This window comes from Grampus griseus (assembly GCF_964374135.1).
Source record: "Grampus griseus genome assembly, chromosome: 13".
NCBI classification, from domain to species: domain Eukaryota; kingdom Metazoa; phylum Chordata; class Mammalia; order Artiodactyla; family Delphinidae; genus Grampus; species Grampus griseus.
Window position 1 is genome coordinate 62,176,499 of NC_139007.1, and position 21,867 is coordinate 62,198,365.

The 21,867-nt window shown below is 37.4% G+C and overlaps 1 protein-coding gene across 1 annotated transcript in view; it reads right to left on the reverse strand.

Annotated features, from left to right (window-relative positions):
- Nucleotides 1-21,867, reverse strand: part of MAP3K5 (mitogen-activated protein kinase kinase kinase 5) — a gene marked incomplete at its 5' end in the record, with an annotated part of 215,481 nt that overhangs the window by 96,505 nt on the left and 97,109 nt on the right. The window contains one exon of the mRNA XM_082668935.1: nt 800-912. Within this exon, the coding sequence (XP_082525061.1) occupies nt 800-912 (113 nt within the window). The remainder of the gene's footprint in view (nt 1-799; nt 913-21,867) is intronic.

The window sequence follows — 21,867 nt, forward strand, 5'->3', positions numbered from 1 at the left end:
GCAAACTATTTCTATGTCTGTAGTAAAAACTCCTGCAAGAGTTGTAAAGGGTCTCTGAAAGAGAGGGGTTAGACACTGAAAAGAGAGCAAAATCTGATTACCTTAGATAGTATTCAATATCTAGAACCTTAAAAAATGTTATCAAAGCCAGAACCAAGGAAATCACACAGAATTTGTTCACTGAGATATCTTAATCTTCAAAAATTCCAAAGAAGGGTCAGCATATGAGACAATGTCCACTGATAAAAGGGAAAAAAAGCACATTCTATCAATGGCTACAATTCAGAGATGGTCTCTGAGGAGACCAGTCACTGCCAAGACTGCCATCTGCTTGACCTGTTGTTCTAGGGGTTTGGGAGGCTCTACCTCCAACAAAACTGAAATCATACGGGCAAGTGTACAAGAAACAGAAACAGGAAATATCAGAGTTTCCTTCCTCCCTTTCTTTCTTTCTTTCTTTCAGCCCCAGGAAAGCAAAATCAATCTAAGATAGGAAACTTCCCTGATGTTCCACAAAACACTATCTTATTTGGCAGTTGAGGGCTAAATGCAGAGCCCATATTTTTAATTAGTTTGAGCTGGAATTAAAAATATCAGGTAAAATAAACTAAAAACTGAATTACAACCCAATGTCAGGATTTTGCACAACAATATGAAACATTAAATAAGGAGATGTAATTTGTTTTTTAGGAAGTCAGATGGGACAGAAAGCAAAAGGACTATCTATCAAAGATTCTTTTTCTTTGTATCGTTGGGTACAGTTTCTTGATTTCCATGGAAAGCGTCAAACTGTAATTACCAACTTTTCGGAGCTCAAAGGAAGATTCGAACTGGTGCCCAGATGCCAGGAGGAGGACCGCATAATTAATTCCTGACTGTAGTGTTGGCTCAGATTCAAATGCCTTTTTGAACCTATAAAACACACACACACACACACAAATGTACAAGTTTACTTTTTCAGTCATGAAAGTTTGAGTTTGCAATAGCTTCTGTTTGCATAACTCCAAGGCCTGAGCAAGTAAAAATATTCCATGGCTTTCACCCCAGAATCTAGTGTGCTATTAGGATTTAATGCTTAAGTGACTATATACCCTCACCCTCAGCAACATGGCATTCCCCTCACTTAACTCAGCCTCATCATAGCATCTCCAGTCTTTAAAAAAATCCTCTCTTCAAAGTCTTCCATAAATGTGAGAGAGCGTGTGTGTGTGCGCAAACATGTGTAAACAGTGAAAATTTAAAGATAAGAACCCTGTACATATTTTAAGTAGTTTTTAAAAGATTCAAAAATACACAAAGCAAAAAAATATATATATATACACACAAAACAATGAGGAAGATCATTTATGAAACATACTGAAACAATCACTTCCATAAGAGTGATACAGAAATGCAATAAAGAATGTCAGTTGCAGTAAGAAATTAAGGAAAACAGAGATTGTGCCTGTGCATACTAATTCTGGCTCAAAGAGAATGAGAACACTTTTCTGAATATGCATGAAACTGAATATCAACCTTTAAAAACGTTTCACAATTTGAGAAGACTTCAGTGTTTGTACATCCCCTGTATTTTCAAGGTAACACTTCCTAGGTTCCATTCAAGAGTCTCCTCACATACATCATTTAACAGGCAACAATATTCAGTATTATTTCATTTAAGAGCATGAAGAAGAACAAAATTAAAATAAATGCCCTAGTGACTAATAGAAACTGAGCCAAACATGAAAAATGAAATAGCTATTTAAAAAAATCAGATCAAGGAAAATATAAAGACTAAATACATAATGAATAACCATTTAATGATACAAAAAAAAGGATACCTAGGGAAAAACACATTAAAATTCCAAGATAGAGGCATTCTTATTAAAATCATTAACTGTGAAACTGAAAGGTGTGAATTGCCAAAATGGCAGCCCCCACAATAATGTACATTAGAGTATATTCTTGGCTTTTATATACACCTGAAGTTTTCCATAATTTAAAATGGTAAGGTAAACTTCAGAAGAAAAGTCCATCTTTTCTGAATATTGAGAATCATGTGCCCTTTTTAAGGGTCTTACTTTTTAAGCAAAAAAAGTGTCTCTGAAAGGAAACAAAACTCAAATAACTATTAATCTTAACTAGTTGGCTCGAACAGTTATCTATGTAAAATAAGAAAAAAATATTTCTAACTGCATCACTGTTGCTGATTAAAAAGCATTTTTATCTCTCCAAAAGTACAGGTGTTTCCCAAATCTAAAATGGAAAAAGCATGTACCCAGACTGCTGATATCCAAAGCAGGTCATATCAAGGAAAGACATGATTTGTAAGTCTTAGACTCATATAAGACCCAAAGGTCTTTGTGTTTGTTCAGAGGCAAGTAGAAGGTCCCAGCAAAAAAAGATATAGGAGAAGAGAGGAGTTAATACCTTTCTTTCTACCAATACTTTATAGTTTCCACAAATTCATATCAAGATACATAATATTTTTCAACAAATACATTCTTTCATTTCTCCTGAAAGAAAAGAACATGGAAGAGTTCTCTTCAACATATTCAAGGGAAGATGCAGGAAGATAACACCAAATCAACCAATAAATATTGACTAAGTGCTTCCTATGTGCCAAACTAACCAAAATGAAAAATTGGGCTTACAGCTGTTTTTTCTGTTACCATGAACAACACATTTAAGAATATTTTAACCAAAATATAGATGCAATAAATTAATAATTTATACTTTTTATGGCTCACAGAACTCCATAATAATAAGCTGGGTATCAAGGAGAAAGTCTTAAGGAAGTGGAAATTCTCACACACTGTAAAAGTACATTAGTATAGTATTTCTCGGCAGAAATTTGCCAATATCTATCAAAAATTGTAAAATATTAAAAAAAGCAATGCATACCTATTGACACAAGATTTCCATATCTATGGGTTTATACTAAGAAAAAACATTAAATATGTAATCAGAAATTTGGTTACAAGAATATTTGTTACAACATGAAACAGTATTTCCTAAGTTTCCCACAATATTATAAAATGGAATATGGAATAAAATGTATTCCGAATGTTGGAAAGCTATGTAACTGTTTAAATTAGAAGAATAGTCAATGTCAGGGGAAAACCTGAGTTTCCAGGTAAGATATAATAGTCTACTTGGGAGCCATCACTCCTGCTACAACAACTAGGTGGGAAAAAGGATACACATCAAAAACACATTTTTATAGATGCTGGAGATCTATGGAAGCAACAGCACAACAAAATCACTGAAATAAAATTCCGAACAGGGAAGTGTCCTACCAAGGAGAGCTGAATTGCTTTTGTCGCTATAGGGGCATTTGCTGATTCCAACCATAATATTAAGCATAGGCTTGGCACAGGCAGAGAAACTCTACCTATTTGAAACGCTACCAGGGAAAAGAGAAACAAGTGGATTTCCTGATAGTTGCATGGGCTGGCATGACAGGGTGAAACCTGGAGGAACCGCAAATGTGCAGCCGGTTTTCTCCACAGGACATTTGTTGAATGCTGGCTATATGAGCAGTTGGGGACGAGGTATGGCTGGAATGGCAGTGAAATATGAAGTCCAGCAGTACTTAGGAGTGAAGTGTTACTTGAGGGAGAGGCTGCAACAAATAGATGGCAATCTCCTCCAAAGTCTGGAGCTGTATGAGAGAATAAGCAGTCAAACTCAAAACCCCAAAGGGCAGTTATAAAATCTTCCACAGTACTTAAGGGATAAGAAGATAGAACCCTGCTTGGCTCTCAATCAAAAGCTGAGGGCGGTCACATCCAGGAAGCAGGAACAAAACAGAGACAGACAGGGTCAAATAAAACTGAAACCCAGGATGGCGGAGTAGAAGGACGTACTCTCACTCCCTCTTGTGAGAACAGCAGAATCATAACTAGCTGCTGGACAATCATCTACAGGAAGACACTGGAACTCACCAAAAAAGATACCTCAAATCCAAAGACAAAGGAGAAGCCACAATGAGACAGCAGGAGGGGCGCAATCACAGTAAGATCAAATCCCATAACTGCTGGGTGGGTGACTCACAGACTGGAGAACACTTATACCACAGAAGTCCACCACTGGAGTGAAGGCACCCCAACCTGGGGCTCCAGCAACGGGAAGAGAAATTCCTAGAGAATCAGACTTTGAAGGTTACTGGGATTTGACTGCAGGACTTCAACAGGACTGGGGGAAACAGAGACTCCACTCTTGGAGGGCACACACAAAGTAGTGTGTGCATCGGGACCCAGGGGAAGGAGCAGTGACCCCAGGGGAGACTGAACCAGACCTACATGCTAGTGTTGGAGGGTCTCCTGCAGAGGAGTGGGGTGGCTGTGGCTCACCATGGGGAGAAGAACACTGGCAGCAGAAGGTCTGGGAAGTACTCCTTGGCGTGAGCCCCCCCAGAGTGTACCATTAGCCCCATCAAAGAGCCCAGGTAGGCTCCAGTGTTGGGTCGCCTCAGGCCAAACAACCAACAGGGAGGGAACCCAGCCCCACCCATCAGCAGTCAAGCGGATTAAAGTTTTACTGAGCTCTGCCCACCAGAGCAACAGCCAGCTCTACCCACCACCAGTCCCTCCCGTCAGGAAACTTGCACAAGCCTCTTAGGTAGCCTCATCCACCAGAGGGCAGGCAGCAGAAGCAAGAACTACAATCCTGCAGCCTGTGGAACAAAAACCACATTCACAGAAAGATAGACAAGATGAAAAGGCAGAGGGCTATGTACCAGATGAAGGAACAAGATAAAACCCCGGAAAAACAGCTAAATAAAGTGGAGACAGGCAACCTTCCAGAAAAAGAATTCAGAATAATGATAGTGAAGATGATCCAGGACCTTGGAAAAAGAATGAAGGCAAAGATTGAGAAGATGCAAGAAATGTTTAACAAAGACCTAGAAGAATTAAAGAACAAACAAACAGAGATGAACAATACAATAACTGAAATGAAAAATACACTAGAAGGAATCAATAGCAGACTACTTGAGGCAGAAGAACCGATAAGTGACCTGTAAGACAGAACAGTGGAATTCACTGTTGCGGAACAGAATAAAGAAAAAAGAATGAAAAGAAATGAAACAGCCGATGAGACCTCTGGGACAACATTAAATGCAACAACATTTGCATTATAGGGGTCCCAGAAGGAGAACAGAGAGAGGAAGGACCCAAGAAAAAGGCTGAAGAGATTACAGTTGAAAACTTCCCTAACATGGGAAATGAAATAGCCAACCAAGTCCAGGAAGTGCAGAGAGTCCCATACAGGATAAACCCAAGGAGAAACATACCGAGACACATAGTAATCAAATTGGGAAAAATTAAAGACAAAGAAGAATTATTGAAACCATCAAGGGAAAAACGACAAATAACATACAAGGGAACTCCCATAAGGTTAACAGCTGATTTCTCAGCAGAAACTCTACAAGCCAGAAGGGAGTGGCATGATATACGTAAAGTGATTAAAGGGAAGAACCTACAACCAAGATTATTCTACCCAGCAAGGATCTCATTCAGATTCGATGGAGATATCAAAAGCTTTACAGACAAGCAAAAGCTCAGAGAATTCAGCCCACCAAACCAGCTCTACAGCAAATGCTGAAGGAACTTCTCTCACTGGGAAACACAAGAGAAGAAAAGGACCTACAAAACCAAACCCAAAACAATTTAGAAAATGGTAATAGGAGCATACACATCGATAATTACCTTAAACGTGAATGGATTAAACGCTTCAACCAAAGACACAGGCTTGCTGAATGGATACAAAAACAAGACCCATATATATGCTGTCCACAAGAGACCCACTTCAGACCTAGGGACACATTCAGACTGAAAGTGAGGGGATGGAAAAAGATATTCCATGCAAATGAAAATCAAAAGAAAGCTGGAGTAGCAACACTCATATCAGAAAAAATAGATGTTAAAATAAAGAATGTTGCAAGAGACAAGGAAGGACACTACATAATGATCAAGGGATCAATCCAAGAAGAAGATATAACAATTATAAATATATATGCACCCAACATAGGAGCACCTCAATATATAAGGCAACTGCTAACAGCTATAAAAGAGGAAATTGACAGTAACACAATAATAGTGGGGGACTTTTAACACCAAACTTACACCAATGGACAGATTATCCAAAATGAAAATAAATAAGGAAACAGAAGCTTTAAATGACACAATAAACAGGATAGATTTAATTGATATATTTATAGGACATTGCATCCAAAAACAGCAGTTTACACTTTCTTCTTAAGTGCTCACAGAACATTCTCCAGGATAGATCACATCTTGGGTCACAAATCAAGCCTCAGTAAATTTAAGAAAACTGAAATCATATCAAGCATCTTATCTGACCACAACACTATGAGATTAGAAATGAATAACAGGGAAAAAAACATAAAAAATACAAACACACGGAGGCTAAACAATACGTTACTAAATAACCAAGATCACTGAACAAATCAAAGAGGAAATCAAAAAATACCTAGAGACAAATGACAATGAAAACATGACGATCCAAAACCTATGGGATGCAGCAAAAGCAGTTCTAAGAGGGAAGTTTATAGCTATACAAGCCTACCTCAAGAAACAAGAAAAATCTCAAATAAACAATCTAACCTCACACCTAAAGGAACTAGAGAAAGAAGAACAAACAAAACCCAAAGTTAGCGGAAGGAAAGAAATCATAAAGATCAGAGCAGAAATAAATGAAATAGAAACAAAGAAAACAATAGCAAAGATGAATAAAACTAAAAACTGGTTCTTTGAGAAGATAAACAAAATTGATAAACCATTAGCCACACTCATCAAGAAAAAGAGGGAGAGGACTCAAATCAATAAAATTAGAAATTAAAAAGGAGAAGTTACAACAGATACAGCAGAAATACAAAGCATCCTAAGACTACTATAAGCAACTCTATGCCAATAAAAAGGACAACCTAGAAGAAATGGACAAATTCTTAGAAAGGTATAACCTTCCAAGACTGAACCAGGAAGAAATAGAAAGTATGAACAGACCAATCACAAGTAATGAAATTGAAACTGTGATTAAAAATCTTCCAACAAACAAAAGTCCAGGACCAGATGGTTTCACAGGTGAATACTATAAAACATTTAGAAAAGAGCTAATACCCATCCTTCTCAAATTCTTCCAAAAAAATGTGGAGGAAGGAACACTCCCAAACTCATTCTATGAGGCCACCATTACCCTGATACCAAAACCAGACAAAGATACTACAAAAAAAGAAAATTACAGACCAATATCACTGAGGAATATAGATGCAAAAATCCTCAACAAAATACTAGCAAACAGAACCCAACAACACATTAAAAGGATCATAAACCACGATCAAGTGGGATTTATCCCAAGGATGCAAGGATTTTTCAATATACGCAAATCAATCAATGTGATACACCATATTAACAAATTTAAGAATAAAAATCATATGATCATATCAACAGATGCAGAAAAAGCTTTTGACAAAATTCAACACCCATTTTTGATAAAAACTATCCAGAAAGTGAGCATAGAGGGAACCTACCTCAACATAATACAGGCCATATATGACAAACCCACAGCAAACATCATTCTCAATGGTGAAAAACTGAAAGCATTTCCTCTAAGATCAGGAACAGGACAAGGATGTCCACTCTCACCACTAATATTCAACATAGTTTTGGAGGTCCTAGCCACAGCAATCAGAGAAGAAAAAGGAATAAAAGGAATCCAAATTGGAAAAGAAGAAGTAAAACTGTCACTGTTTGCAGATGACATGATAGTATACATAGAGAATCCTAAAGATGCCACCAGAAAACTACTAGAGCTAATCAATGAATTTGATAAAGTTGCAGGATACAAAATTAATGCACAGAAATCTCTTGCATTCCTATACACTAACGATGAAAAATCTGAAAGAGAAATTAAGGAAACACTCTCATGTACCACTGCAACAAAAAGGATAAAATACCTAGGAATAAACCTACCTAGGGAGACAAAAGACCTGTAAGCAGAAAACTATAAACATTGATGAAAGAAATTAAAGATGGTACCAACAGATGGAGAGATATACCATGTTCTTGGATTGGAACAGTCAATATTGTGAAAATGACTATACTACCAAAGCAATCTACAGATTCAATGCAATCCCTTTCAAATTACCAATGGCATTTTTTACAGAACTAGAACAAAAAAAATCTTAAAATTTGTATGGAGACACAAAAGACCCCAAATAGCCAAAGCAGTCTTGAGGGAAAAAAACGGAGCTGCAGGAATCAGACTCCCTCACTTCAGACTATACTACAAAGCTACAGTAATCAAGACAATATGGTATTGTCACAAAAACAGAAACATAGATCAATGGAACAAGATAGAAAGCCCAGAGATAAACCCACGCACCTATGGTCAAATAACCTATGACAAAGGAGGCAACGATATATGACGGAGAAAAGACAGTCTCTTCAATAAGTGGTGCTGGGAAAACTGGACAGCTTCATGTAAAAGAATGAAATTAGAACACTCCCTAACACGATACACAAAAATAAACTCAGACCTGAATGTAAGACCGGACACTATAAAACTCTTAGAGGAAAACATAGGAATTACCCTCTTTGACATAAGTCACAGCAAGATCTTTTTTCATCCACCTCCTAGAATAATGGAAATAAAAACAAAAATATACAAATGGGACCTAATAAACTTAAAAGCTTTTGCACAGCAAAGGAAACCACAAACAATACAAAAAGAAAACCTTCAGAATGGGAGAAAATATTTGCAAATGAATCAACAGACAAAGGATTAATCTCCAAAATATATAAACAGCTTATGCAGCTCAATATTAAGAAAACAAACAACCCAGTCCAAAAATGGGCAGAAGACCTAAATGGACATTTCTCCAAAGAAGACATAAAAATGGCCAAGAAGCACATGAAAAGCTGTTCAACATCACTAATTATTAGAGAAATGCAAATTAAATCTACAATGAGGTATCACCTCACACCAGTTAGAATGAGCATCATCAGAAAATCTACAGGCAACAAATGCTGGATAGGGTGTGGAGAAAAGGGAACCCTCTTGCACTGTTGGTGTGAATGTAAATTGATACAGCCACTATGGAAAACAGTATAGATGTTCCTTAAAAAGCTAAAAATCGAATTACCATATGATCCAGCAATCCCACTACTGGGCATATACCCAGAGAAAACCATAACTGAAAAAGACACATGCACCCCAATGTTCATTGCAGCACTATTTACAATAGCCAGGTCATGGAAGCATCCTAAATGCCTATCGACAGACAAATGGATAAAGAAGATGTGGTACCTATATACAATGGAATATTACTCAGCCATAAAAAGGAACAAAATTGGGTCATTTGGTGAGACGTGGATGGATCTAGAGACTGTCATACAGAGTGAAGTAAGTAAGAAAGAGAAAAACAAATATCATACATTAACACATATATGTGGAACCTAGAAAAATGGTACAGATGAACCAGTCTGCAGGGCAGAAATAGAGACACACATGTAGAGAACAAACGTACAAACACCAAGGGGGGAAAGCGGGGGTGGGGTGGTGGGGTGGTGGTGGGATGAGTTGGGAGATTAGGATTGACATGTATACACTGATGTGTATAAAATCGATGACTGATAAGAACCTTCTGTATAAAAAAATAAATTAAATAAAAATTTTTAAAAAATAAATAAAGTAATTAAAAAAAAAAAACCAAAACTGAAACCCCGACCAACTCAACTCAGTTGTGGTTTTTGAGGTAATCATCTTCTCACCCTGCCTGGCTAACAGAGGAAAGTAAGAGCCTTCTATGAGAGAAAATAAAATCTCCTCAGTCTCAATAATTCTTAAATACAAAATATATGGCATACAATAAAGAATTATGAGACATGCAAAGAGTCAGGAAAATGTGACCAATAAACGAAAGAGCAAAACAGACAAGAGACCTGCCTCACAGATAATTCAGATGTTGGAGTTTGTAGACAAGAACTTTAAATAATTATTACAAATATGGTGAAGAAAATTAAGAAAGAAATGGACAAATGAATGAAAAGAGAAACAATTTTAACAGAGAGTTGAAATCTAAAAGAAGAGAATCAAATAATCTAGAACTAAAATGTACAATGCCTGAAAATAAGAATTCATTGTATGTGTTTAATAGCAGACGACGCAGCAGAAGATAGATTTGGTGAAATGAAAAAAACAGGTCAATAAAAAATATCAAAACTGAAACAGGGAGAGAAAAAGGTAGGGTAAAAAACAAAACAGAGCATAAGAGACATGTGAGATATAGTTAAATGGTCTAACATATGTATTACTGTAGCCCCAGGAAGAGAAAAGAGAGAATACAGAACACAAGAAATATTTGAAGACATAAGGCCAAAAATATTCCAAACTGTTGAAAACATTAACCCACAGATCCAAAAAGGTCAGCTAACTTCAAGCACGATAAAATAATAAGTACAGCCTAAATGTTGAAACCAAAGACATGGAGGAAAATCTTAAAATCAGCCAGAAAGAAAAAGATACATTACTTTCCAAGGAGCAATACAATTGAGAGCTGACTTTGCAATACAAACTATGGAAGCCAAAAGATAATGCAACAACATCTTAAGAGTGATAAAAGGAAAAAGAAAAGGTGTAAGAAAGATGTGTTCATACAAACAAAAACTGGCAGAATTGGTTGCCAGCAGATCCATATTACAGAAAATACTAAACGTATTCAGGCTGAAGAGTAGTGATTCCAGTTGGAAGCACTGAACTGCAGGAAGAGCATCAGAAAGGGTAAATATTTGACTATATATAAAAGATATTAACTAAACTATTAAATATTTACACTGCTCTAAGTTTCTTTCCTTGTTCAGGAAGTGGTAAAGTACAAATTTAAGGTAGACTGTAAAAGCCAAGGATGTGGATTGTCACCTCTAGGGAACTACTAAAAGCATAACATAAAAAGTATTACTAAAATGTTAACAGATGATAAAATGTAATACTAAATTAATCGAAAAAATGGAGGGAATGGAGGATTAATGGAACAAAGAAGATATGAAATAAATAGAAAATAAATAGCAGGATGGTAAGACATAAGCACAACTACCAGTTACCACATTAAATGTAAATGACCTAAACATTCCAAATAAAAAAGACTTCTCAAATTTGATTTAAGAACAACAGTGGAAAAAAAAATAAAAAAAGAAAGAAACAACTATAATGCATTTAAAAGAGACACACTTTAAATATAAGGATACAGTTAGGTTGAACGTAAAACGATGCATAAAGATGTATCACTCAACTACTAACCAAAAGAAATCTGTTGTGATTATATATTAATATCAGACAAAACTAACTTTAAGGCAAAAATGATTGCAAGATATAAGGAGGAACATTTCATAATGATAAAAGGGTAAGTTCAACAGGAAGATTTATAATCCTAAACACACTTGTTAACATGGCTTCAAAATACATAAAGCAAAAACTGATAAAACTAAAAAATAGACAAATCTACCTTCATAGTGGGAGATCTCAAAACACCTGTCTCAGTGATGATCAAACAAGCAGACAAAAAATATCAGTGAAGATGCAGAAGATTTGAATAACATGATTAATCAAGTTAATCTACCTGACTTATGTGGAACACTACACCCAACAACAGTGGACTATATCCTGGGCTATAAAGGCACCTCTCACAGAAATAGAATTAAACTAGAGAACAAGAAAGAAAGATATGTTTGTAAATTGGGCACCTACTTCTGAAGAACCCAGGGGTCGAAAAACTCACACTGAAAATTAAAAGGTATTTGATCTGAACAATATTGAAAGTTCAATACATCAAAACTTCTGGGATGCAGAACAATTTTTATCTTTAAATGCATATGCTGGGAAGGGAGCAAGGTTGAAAAATCAATGCTCTAAGCTTCCATCTAGAAATATAACAGCATATATTCCCACACAAAGTGGAAGGAGGGTATAATAAAGGAAAGAACAGAAATCAATGAAGTCGAAAATAGATGTGCAATAAAGAAAATCAACAGTGCCAAAAGTTGGTTCTAGGAGAAGATAAATAAAATTGATAAACTCCTAGGTAGGTAGACTGCTCATAAGAGAGAGAAAGAGAATACAAATTACTGTTATTCAAAAGTATCAGAAATGAAAAGTGGGACATTAGTATAGGTCCTACTAGCATTAAAAAGAAACTAAAAGTATATTTGGAATAACCTTATCCCAATAAATACGACAACTTAGGTGAACGGGAAAATTTTCTTGAAAATCACAGATTAGCATGACACAAGAAAAAGAACGGAAACTGAATAGTTCTATATCTATTACAGAATTTATAGCAATCTGAAATTATTCTTTTTATCAGCTATCTCCCACTATAGAATGTATGCTCTCTGAGAGCAGGGACCTTGTCCGTCTTGTTGAGTACTAAATCTCCAATGCCTGATCCATCAGGATGCCTGACTCATTGCAGGTGAATGAAGGAAAACTGTATCCACTTCTTACCAAGAGCCAGGCTGAGACAAGTGATAAATACAGCAGGTCGTATAAACTTTCAATAATCTATTCACTTCCCTAGTAATGTAAATCCTGACCTTGTTAAGACCATAAGACCAGAAAGCTACATCCTTGGACCACATTACTAAATTGTGTACCATCTTCACCATATTACATTTTAATATTATTGGAATTCACTATTTAATAAAAAATATTGAAGATATTGTTTATATAGTTTTCATTGCTGCCTACTTAGAGTCTTACATGAGAAGCTCCTTTAATTTATTGCTAGGAGGGTATAGTCTCCTCTGAAGAAGTGTCATATGATTCACTTTTCATGCTGTTACTAAAAAGCTTATTTTAAAGAGCACGTTGATCCTTATCACTGGAGTATCTGTGTTCCCTGGTGCTAACTTTCCATATATATTTTATCATTTCACTGTTTTCTGTTTTTTGTTTTTTGTGGTACGCGGGCCTCTCACTGTTGTGGCCTCTCCCGTTGCGGAGCACAGGCTCCGGACGCACAGGCTCAGCGGCCATGGCTCACGGGCCCAGCCGCTCCGCGGCATGTGGGATCTTCCCGGACCGGGGCACGAACCCGTGTCCCCTGCATCGGCAGGCGGACTCTCAACCACTGCGCCACCAGGGAAGCCCTCACTGTTTTTTTAAAATTCAAACTTGATAAAAATAAATATAGATGCTACAATAATGAAACCATCCATTTCACCTGAAGATGATAAATTAGTCATTTTAGGGTAAATGTGCCAAGTATCAACAGCAAATCCCAGTGGCTTGCAAGTTTCTGTATCAGCTGGCTCAGCTCTGCCTGACATTGTTCTCCCTCTGGGACCCAGCCTGAAGGAGAGGCTTTCCCCAGAAAATGGCTAAGGAAAAGTAAACCTGGCACAGCCACGACATAGCTTTTAAAGCTTCTGCTGATAAAGAGTATCAACCAACACACATACCTGAACCTGGTGTCATGGGGTAGGAATATATCATCTTCCTATGAACAAGGACAGTGTATTTCTAACAATAATACAATATAGCCCTGATGATATTCTCTACCACAGGAAACTGTGGGTACCACCAGATAGTAAAGGAAACAATAACAATAGCTGCCTATCATGACTGGGCACCTACTGGGTACAGGCATTGTACCTGACACTTCGAGCATAATATTTCTAATTCTGACAACTCTTTAAGGTAGGAAGGATTCTCTCAAGTTTACTAATCAGAACATTGAAGCATGGAAATAGTCAGTCACGCAATTTAAAAGTGGTTGAGCAGGAACTTTACCCAATTCTGCTGGATTCCAAACTTGAGCCCTCTTCTCTGTTTGACTCTACTTAACCTTTGGTGTGTGTTTAAAAAAATTTTTTTTAGTCCTTTCTCATTACCTCTGCTTTTGTTTTTGCTTTTTAGTAAAAGGGAGTTGGGTGAAATAGGAAGAATAATAATGAGAAATAAAAATAGAACTGCTTTTATATTAAGGATAAAGCTTGGATTCTATATACTACAGAAACAGGTATTGATATATTCTTGGAAAGAATGGTGTTTGTCACAAAATGTATTTGATCAATCTTATAGACTATAGACTAATATTTTTAGAAGACTGATATGGCAATACTGATGAATGTGTCCATAAAAATGCACCAAAGACATTTCATGTCATTGAAAACTTTACAGTTTAACTAGCAAGAAGATAAATGAACATGAACAATATGTTAGCTCTTACATAAAGAAATCTATAAACAGTGATTTATAGTGTAAAACTATCTATAAAAATAGAGAAGTAAAATGATTAGAGGTAAGTGAAGCTAAATTAAGACTTCATGAAGGAAACAAATCTTAAGGATGGAACCAGGCATCTTAAGAAAGTTCTAGTGAGTATATTTGAGTAACTGTATGAAGTTATTTCCACTATTGTTGATTTTTTTCTATTTTAGTACTCAATATTTGTTGAAAGAGGATAAATAATTTGTATTCTTCAACTCATTATTACATTGAAGACTTTCAAAGCTTTTGTTCAAGTTTTCAAAGCAGCAAATTTTTGTTCAAGGGCTACCTTATATCAGCACTGTATTTGTCACCTGATTGTAAGTTAGCTAAGTGCTTGATAATGGAGTGATGAGCTCTTTATAATAAAGACATAGCTCACTTTTTGCATCTCTACTGAGCTGTTCAACAAAGTCAAGAAAAAAGAAAATATTCTTGAATCAATTGTTTCGAGCTAAAGAGCATCTACTTTCCATCAAAGAAGAAACTGAGCTCAACTCAAGCTCCTTCTCTTTAGCTGTCATTTTCCTTCTTTGTGATACAACAGCCGTGATTCTTTCTGTGAGACACACAAGTAATTAAATTAGAATTTCACGGTGCCTTACATCTCCAGGGATATTTCTGAAATTATCACTCATAAAATAACTCAGAGGTAAAGCAAGACAGCATGGGATGAAAACTAGTGCCAAATCACTGTTGATCTGATCTGGAGATGGGGGGGAAACCCTCTCCAATTCAAACTACTTATTTGCATGTGAGCTTTATTATTAAAGAGAAGTCAGGACGAAAAATCTAAAAACTCAAAATTCTAACTACCTTCTTTCAGTCCTTTTACTATTTGCATATTTTTTTTCCACAAAAAGAGAACCATGCTATTTTAATAATCTGTTTTTTAATTTTCACATGATATCATGAAGCATGTTACTGTTAAATATTTGTTTAAAACCACAATTTTCTGGACTTCCCTGGTGGTCCAGTGGTAAAGAATCAACCTTCCAATGAGGGGACACAGGTTCGATCCCTGGTTGGGGAACTAAGATCCCTCATGCCGTGGGACAACTAAGCCTGAGTGTCACAACTACTGAGCTCGTGCGCCTCAACTAGAGCCCATGTGCCACAAACTACAAAGCCCACGTGCCCTGGAGCCCGGAGGCCACAACTAGAGAGAAGGCCTGAGTGCCACAACAAAGAGCCTATGCACCGCAATTAAGACCCGACGCAGCCAAAAAAATTTTTATAAAAAGAAGAAAGAAATTCACAAAACCCGAATTTTCTTCTGGGCATATACTCAAAAGAATTGAAAGCAGGACTCAAACAGATATTTGTACACCCATGTTCACAGCAGCATTTATTCACAATAGCCAAAAGGTGGAAACAAACCCAAGTGCCCACTGACAGGTGAATGGATAAACACCATGTGGTATATACATAAAATGGAATATTATTCAGCCTTTAAAAAGGAAATTCAGACACATGTTACAACATGGTGAACCTTGAGAACATCATGCTAAGTGAAATAAGCCATTCACAAAAAAGACAAATACTATATGATTCCACTTATATGAGATACTTAGAGTAGTCAAACTCAGAGAGACAGAAAGAAGAATGGTGTTTTCCAGGAGCTAGGGGGAGGGGAGAATCGAAAGCTGTTTAATGGGTACAGACTTTAAGTTTTGCAAGTTGAGATGGCTGTGGGTGAGCAGTGGTGATGAGAGCACAGCAGTGTGAATGTACTTAATGCCACTGAATCATACACTTAAAATGGTCAAAATGGTAAGTTTTATTTATGTATATTTTTACCACCAACACACACAACTCTGAACGAATGATATTCCATCACTCGGGGATGTTATCCTTCCATTCAACATTTTCCCTACTGTTGGACATTTAGGTTTCTTCCAATTTTTCATTACCATACAATTCAGTGTAGGAACACTATAAACACATCTTTGTTTCCATATCTGCTATTTTTTAGGATAGTTTACGAAGTACATAACTGGATTAAAGAACATGAATTATTTCAAGGCTCTTGATACATAATGCCAAACTGCGTTCCAGAAAGTTCTTACCAATTCACATTCCCAAGAGCAGTATAGGTGAGAGACTTTTATATCGCACCCATGCCAAATTAAAGTATTCTCGTCTCTTTTCGTTCTTGCTAGTTGATAACAAGAAAGCACAGCTCAGGATTTTAGTGGGCACTTACCTGATTGCTCCTGAGAGTGAAGAGTTCTCATATGTTTATGACCAATCTAAACTCATCCTTCCAATAACTGCCAGTTCCCTCAAATTAAAATGCAAAATCCATATTCTAAGAAGGCTAGGAAGATGGGAGGAGACAGATTCGGGAAAGCTCTGAAGGGGAGGTAGGGCCGGGGGTTTAAACTTATTCTTAAAAGATATGAAAAGCAGTGAAGGTTTAGGAAGAAGGGACTGACAGCAAAATACAGGGAAAGTCTAAACATTTAATAAAAAAGGAACAGTCATATTATCAATTATGGTTAATCTATTCAATAAAATGGATCCACTAAGCAAAATTTCCAGGGACAAAGAACTCTGCATAGTTGAAAAACTCCCCAAGCAATTCTGATATCCAGCCAGGCCTGGAAACAATTGCTTTGGTTCACTAAGTGAAATCACCCCTATTCTTCCAAATGCTCCTTCCTTTTCATCATAATGCCTGGCAAACATCTAGTTCTCTCACTCATCCCTCTGACAACTGGGTTACAGAAAGCAAGCCTTAGTTTCTCTCCTTAGGTGCATACTGCTCATTAGCCACAATTAGAAAACCTCCACAGTGACTTATTCAATATGACCATTCTTGGACTTCGACTTGGTCATGCCACAACAGAGCTTCACGCAATCTGTCATCTGTTGAATCCCATATTAAATCAAGGTCAAGGCCTGAGAGCAATGCACCAGGGCACTTGTTTACAAAGTAATCATGGGCACACTCTGTGTTTTACCCAAATCTCCAGGTCATCCTGGAACTGCTGGTCCCTTAAGAGCCATCTACATCTGGACACCAATGAGCTGGGTGTCACGCTGAGTTATGAAGAACTCTTCAGGTTTTGTGCTCTAAGGACAAAAATCATCCAAAATTTGGAAACTCACTTATAGAGACAACCAAGGACTAAACAAAAATGTCAGTGAAATAATGGTGAGATAAAACTCTGGGACGGGGGAAGAGGGTGGTAGAAATAGAGATACCACAGAGAAAGATATCTCAAAACCAAGAAAAAAAAAAAAGGGCTAATCTGGCAAATGGAAAATAGACATTGGTCTTTATTTGTATGTCGATTGGTTTGTTACATAACTCTTCCAAAGTAAAGCCAACCCCATTAATCATGTAAAAACTAAACAGTTATTAGGCCCGCATGACTGTTTGAATAGCACTGTCACTGACGTAAAAGAAAATTAGTCGATAAGGCAAAGCTGTCTGTTCTTTCCCAAGTTACTATGGAAAAATGAACGTATTAATGCTAAAAACAGACTTAATGCTTTTAATTTCCTGGCTACAGATCTTTTTTGGCATTACAACAGGGAGACATGATTATGCTAATACAGTATAGGTACCTAATTCCCTTTCAAAATTCTGAAAATGATTTCCTATCTCCCCTCAAGAATACTATGATCTCTAAAACCAAATATGATTTCAAGCAATCAGTGCCTATCCCAGGTGACCCCATGACAGCTATGGTATTGATATATGAAATTCTAGCAAGTCCTATGTACAAAGTATACAGACTTTCTTTTCCCTCATTAGCTAAAATGTTCAACTAGATCCAGAAATAAGAGAAAGGAAACTCAGGCATATTTTGGGAAAAAGGAATCTAATCAATATCCATTAATCTAGTCAATGTCCATTTTGAACATGGATAAATATAACATTATATAAAGAAATACAAAATATTTTCTCATATTATATACTAAGGATATAACTCCAAGGGCCTACTAAATTCCAGGACTTGAACATATGTTGCTTCATTTAATCTCTCAAACAGAGCATCTATTCCTCCTAAAGTGATGAGTTTAAACCATTTGTAATAATGCCGTCTTCCTTGCTAGTGACTTGTGTAGTGCTGCGGTGATGGTGAAATACTAGAAGCATAAAGAAATGTAAGGAAAGTGTGGGGTAGGTTTTTATGAGTGTTTTCTTAGTCCTAAGAAAAAGATACAAAAAGTGATGGCCTACTTTTCTCCCATCTCAGACCTGGCATAGCTAAGTTTGATAACTGAAATGGCCACAGCCCCTTACAACTCTAAGAAGGCCAGACTGAGGGCAGAGCCACCCACAGCAATAACAAGGAAACAGACTTGGCTGACATTTTTAAGCTGCCGACTCAACCTAAACCAGACGCAGCCCTATTTCTGGACTTCATGTTCTAGAAGTTACATTTTCTTATTGCTTAAGCCCATTGGAGTAAGGTATTTGGCTACTTTTAGGATGCTAAGAACATTTCTAATTCATCTAGGTAGGTATTATTCTTATTTTTCAAATAAGAAAACTGAATTTCCTAAAGGTTAAGTAATTTGCCTAAGATCACACTGTTTCCAAGTACTGAGTCAACATTTATTTCATGCCGGTCTCCCAAAAGTCCAGGCCTCCTCAACAAAACAGTACAGATATTCCTAGAAATGTTTGTTCCTAGAAATTCCAGGAAAGTGAGCCTAGGATGTAGTAAAAACAACACTGGATCTGAAAAAATTGTACTTGAAATTTTATTAATCACAAAACATCAAGAAATTCACTTAAGTTCTTTGAGTTTCACTTGCCTTAGTTGTAAAATGGAAAGAAAAATGTCAGCCTTGCCTACTTTACAAGGTGTGTTAAGCCTCCAGTGGTTAATAACATATACAAAAACCTTATGTGAACTCTAATGTTTAAGCGATTGATTATTATTTCTACCTATTGAATAAATACTGAATATATCAAAACGTTCTAAGTCATTCTACATATGAATTCAGCATAACTTCTTTGTGGTTACTTCTTTTTCAGATTAGGTTAAAAAAGAAGTTGTAGAGATAATCTTGACAATGAATCTTCCATGACCTCCAAGTCATGGTCCATAATATTGCCTTGGGTCATTCCATTTCAGTCTGTCACTTCAGAAACTCCGTGGGTTTTGTTTTCTGCGTTACATTGGTTTTTTGTTTTTTTAGGATGTAAGTCTAGGCTCTTGGGTCACAATATTTCCTTTGAAAGCTGGCTATCCTCCCAGCTTCACTCTCTTGCCTCGCTCTTTTTTTCCTTTTTTTTTGGCCGCACCTTGCAGCATGTGGGATCTTAGTTCCCCTACAGGGGATCGAACCCACGCCCCCTGCAGTGGAAGCTGAGTCCTAACCACCGGACCGCCAGGAAAGTCCCGACCTTGCTCTTGATTCTATAGTAGCCCCAAACATCCTCAAACCAGCACTTGTGACAGGTACCACTGCTGCTTTCTTTAACTTATATTTAACTTTATATTGACAAGCCATGATAAAAAAAAGCTACAACCGTTTAATAACTAAAAGTCAAACTCAGTTTAGTTACCTAAAGATCAAAGAGGTATTTTTCATACCTTAACTTGGATTATAGAGACTTACATACAGAAAAAAATTAGCATTATTTTAGCCATCCGCAAGAGCTTCAGTGACCAAAAATAACTAAGGAAGTGACAATGAAAAACATCAAATGTTAGAGAACTACTCTTTTTTTTATACTTAAATCAGCAGGATGTGTTCCTTTAAACCACTCACCCTCTGTCCCAGATAAGCTTCAACAAGTAAAGTTTGTTCTACAACATATTACTATTCTCCAAACTTAAAAAAAATCGAAACCATAAACTTTTTTCTTATTTTGTATTTTTGCATTCTGAATCCCAAGTAAACCGCTCAGAAAATAGACCTGCATTAGAAGATCTCCCAAGAAGTAAAAAAGTGCCCTGATAATAGTACTCATACCAAACACAATGAATGCTCAGAGGAGTGTCAAGCTTTCTCCCTGTGGTGTAAGTCAGGAACAGTAAACTCATTAAAGATGTTAAAAAGGGAAATTTCGGGACTTCCCTGGTGGCGCAGTGGTTGGGGGTCTGCCTGCCAATGCAGGGGACACGGGTTCGAGCCCTGGTCTGGGAAGATCCCACATGCCGCGGAGAAACTAAGCCCGTGCACCACAACTGCCAAGCCTGCACTCTAGAGCCCACGATCCACAACTACTGAGCCCACACACCACATCTGCTGAGGTCTGCGCGCTCTAGAGCCCGTGCTCTGCAACAAGAGAAGCCACCACAATGGGAAGCCCGCGTACCACAACGAAAAGTAGCCCCCACTTGCTGCAACTAGAGAAAGCCCCCACACAGCAACAAAGACCCAACACTGCCAAAAGTAATAAATAAATTAATATAAATTTTTTTTAAAAAAGAAGGGAAATTTCAAGAAAGAGTTCTATGTGCCATTGTAATCCCAACTGCTTGGGCCTCTTTTTCTATTGAGCTGAAGTTCTTATCCTAAACTTCCCATGCTCAGTAGATGACTGTCCACTCAAGCCAACAGAAAATGATTCAGGCTATGGAAACTGTCCATGGAAAGAAGCTTTAGGGACTGACTGCCTGCCACTCACTCCTTATCCCATCGCGGCACTTGACGAGTGAAAGCTCAGAGGATTATGGGTCAAAAAAGGTCAGTTGCAACAACTCTCTGGGACTCAGGAAATGCATAATCCTGGGTAAGTCTGGCCAGATGCCTAATAACCTCGGTAATGCCCTCTTAGGTCAGCACCTTGACAACGTGCTTTTACTTCTCAGCTCTAACAGAAAGGGAGGCTACAGATGATGCCAACACACCAACACGAATGAGTGTGTTTGCAGGACTGTGGGAGTTGGATTGAAACACTAAGAAATACCAAAGTGGCTTTACAAGTGTGAGGGCATGAAAAAACACCCATTTTAAAATAGGGGGGAATTGTTCTTAACGACCTGTAGGACAAATGGGTATGATGATAATAATGGCAGGTTATAGACAGATAATCTACAGAAGTGACATTCTTATATTACTCGATAAATCAGTGAGTGACACACCCAGGTCAACTCCTAAGGCTCTTCCCATGAAAAGGCTTTGAGTTCTAACTGCTTTCACTGTTCTTACTAGAAAATTAATGAGGGCTTCCCTGGTGGCTCAGTGGTTGAGAGCCCGCCTGCCAATGCAGGGGACACAGGTTCGAGCCCTGGTCCAGGAGGATCCCACGTGCTGCGGAGCAGCTGAGCCCGTGCGCCACAACTACTGAGCCTGCGGTCTAGAACCTGTGTGCCACAACTACTGAGCCCACGTGCCTAGAGCCCGGCTCTGCGGCGAGAAAGGCCACCACAATGAGACGCCCGCGCACCGCAGTGGGGGGTGACTCCCTGCTCGCCGCAACTAGATAAAGCCCGCACAGCAACAAAGACCCAACACAGCCAAATATAAATAAATAAAATAAATTTAAAAAAAAAGAAAATTAATGAATAGCTTAAAATGAAATAATAAAAAACTGACATCTTCAATTTGACCTGAAAACTTTGAACACAAAGATCTTTTGAGAGACAGTTAATGTAGTTAATGTTCCTCAGCTAAATGGGAACC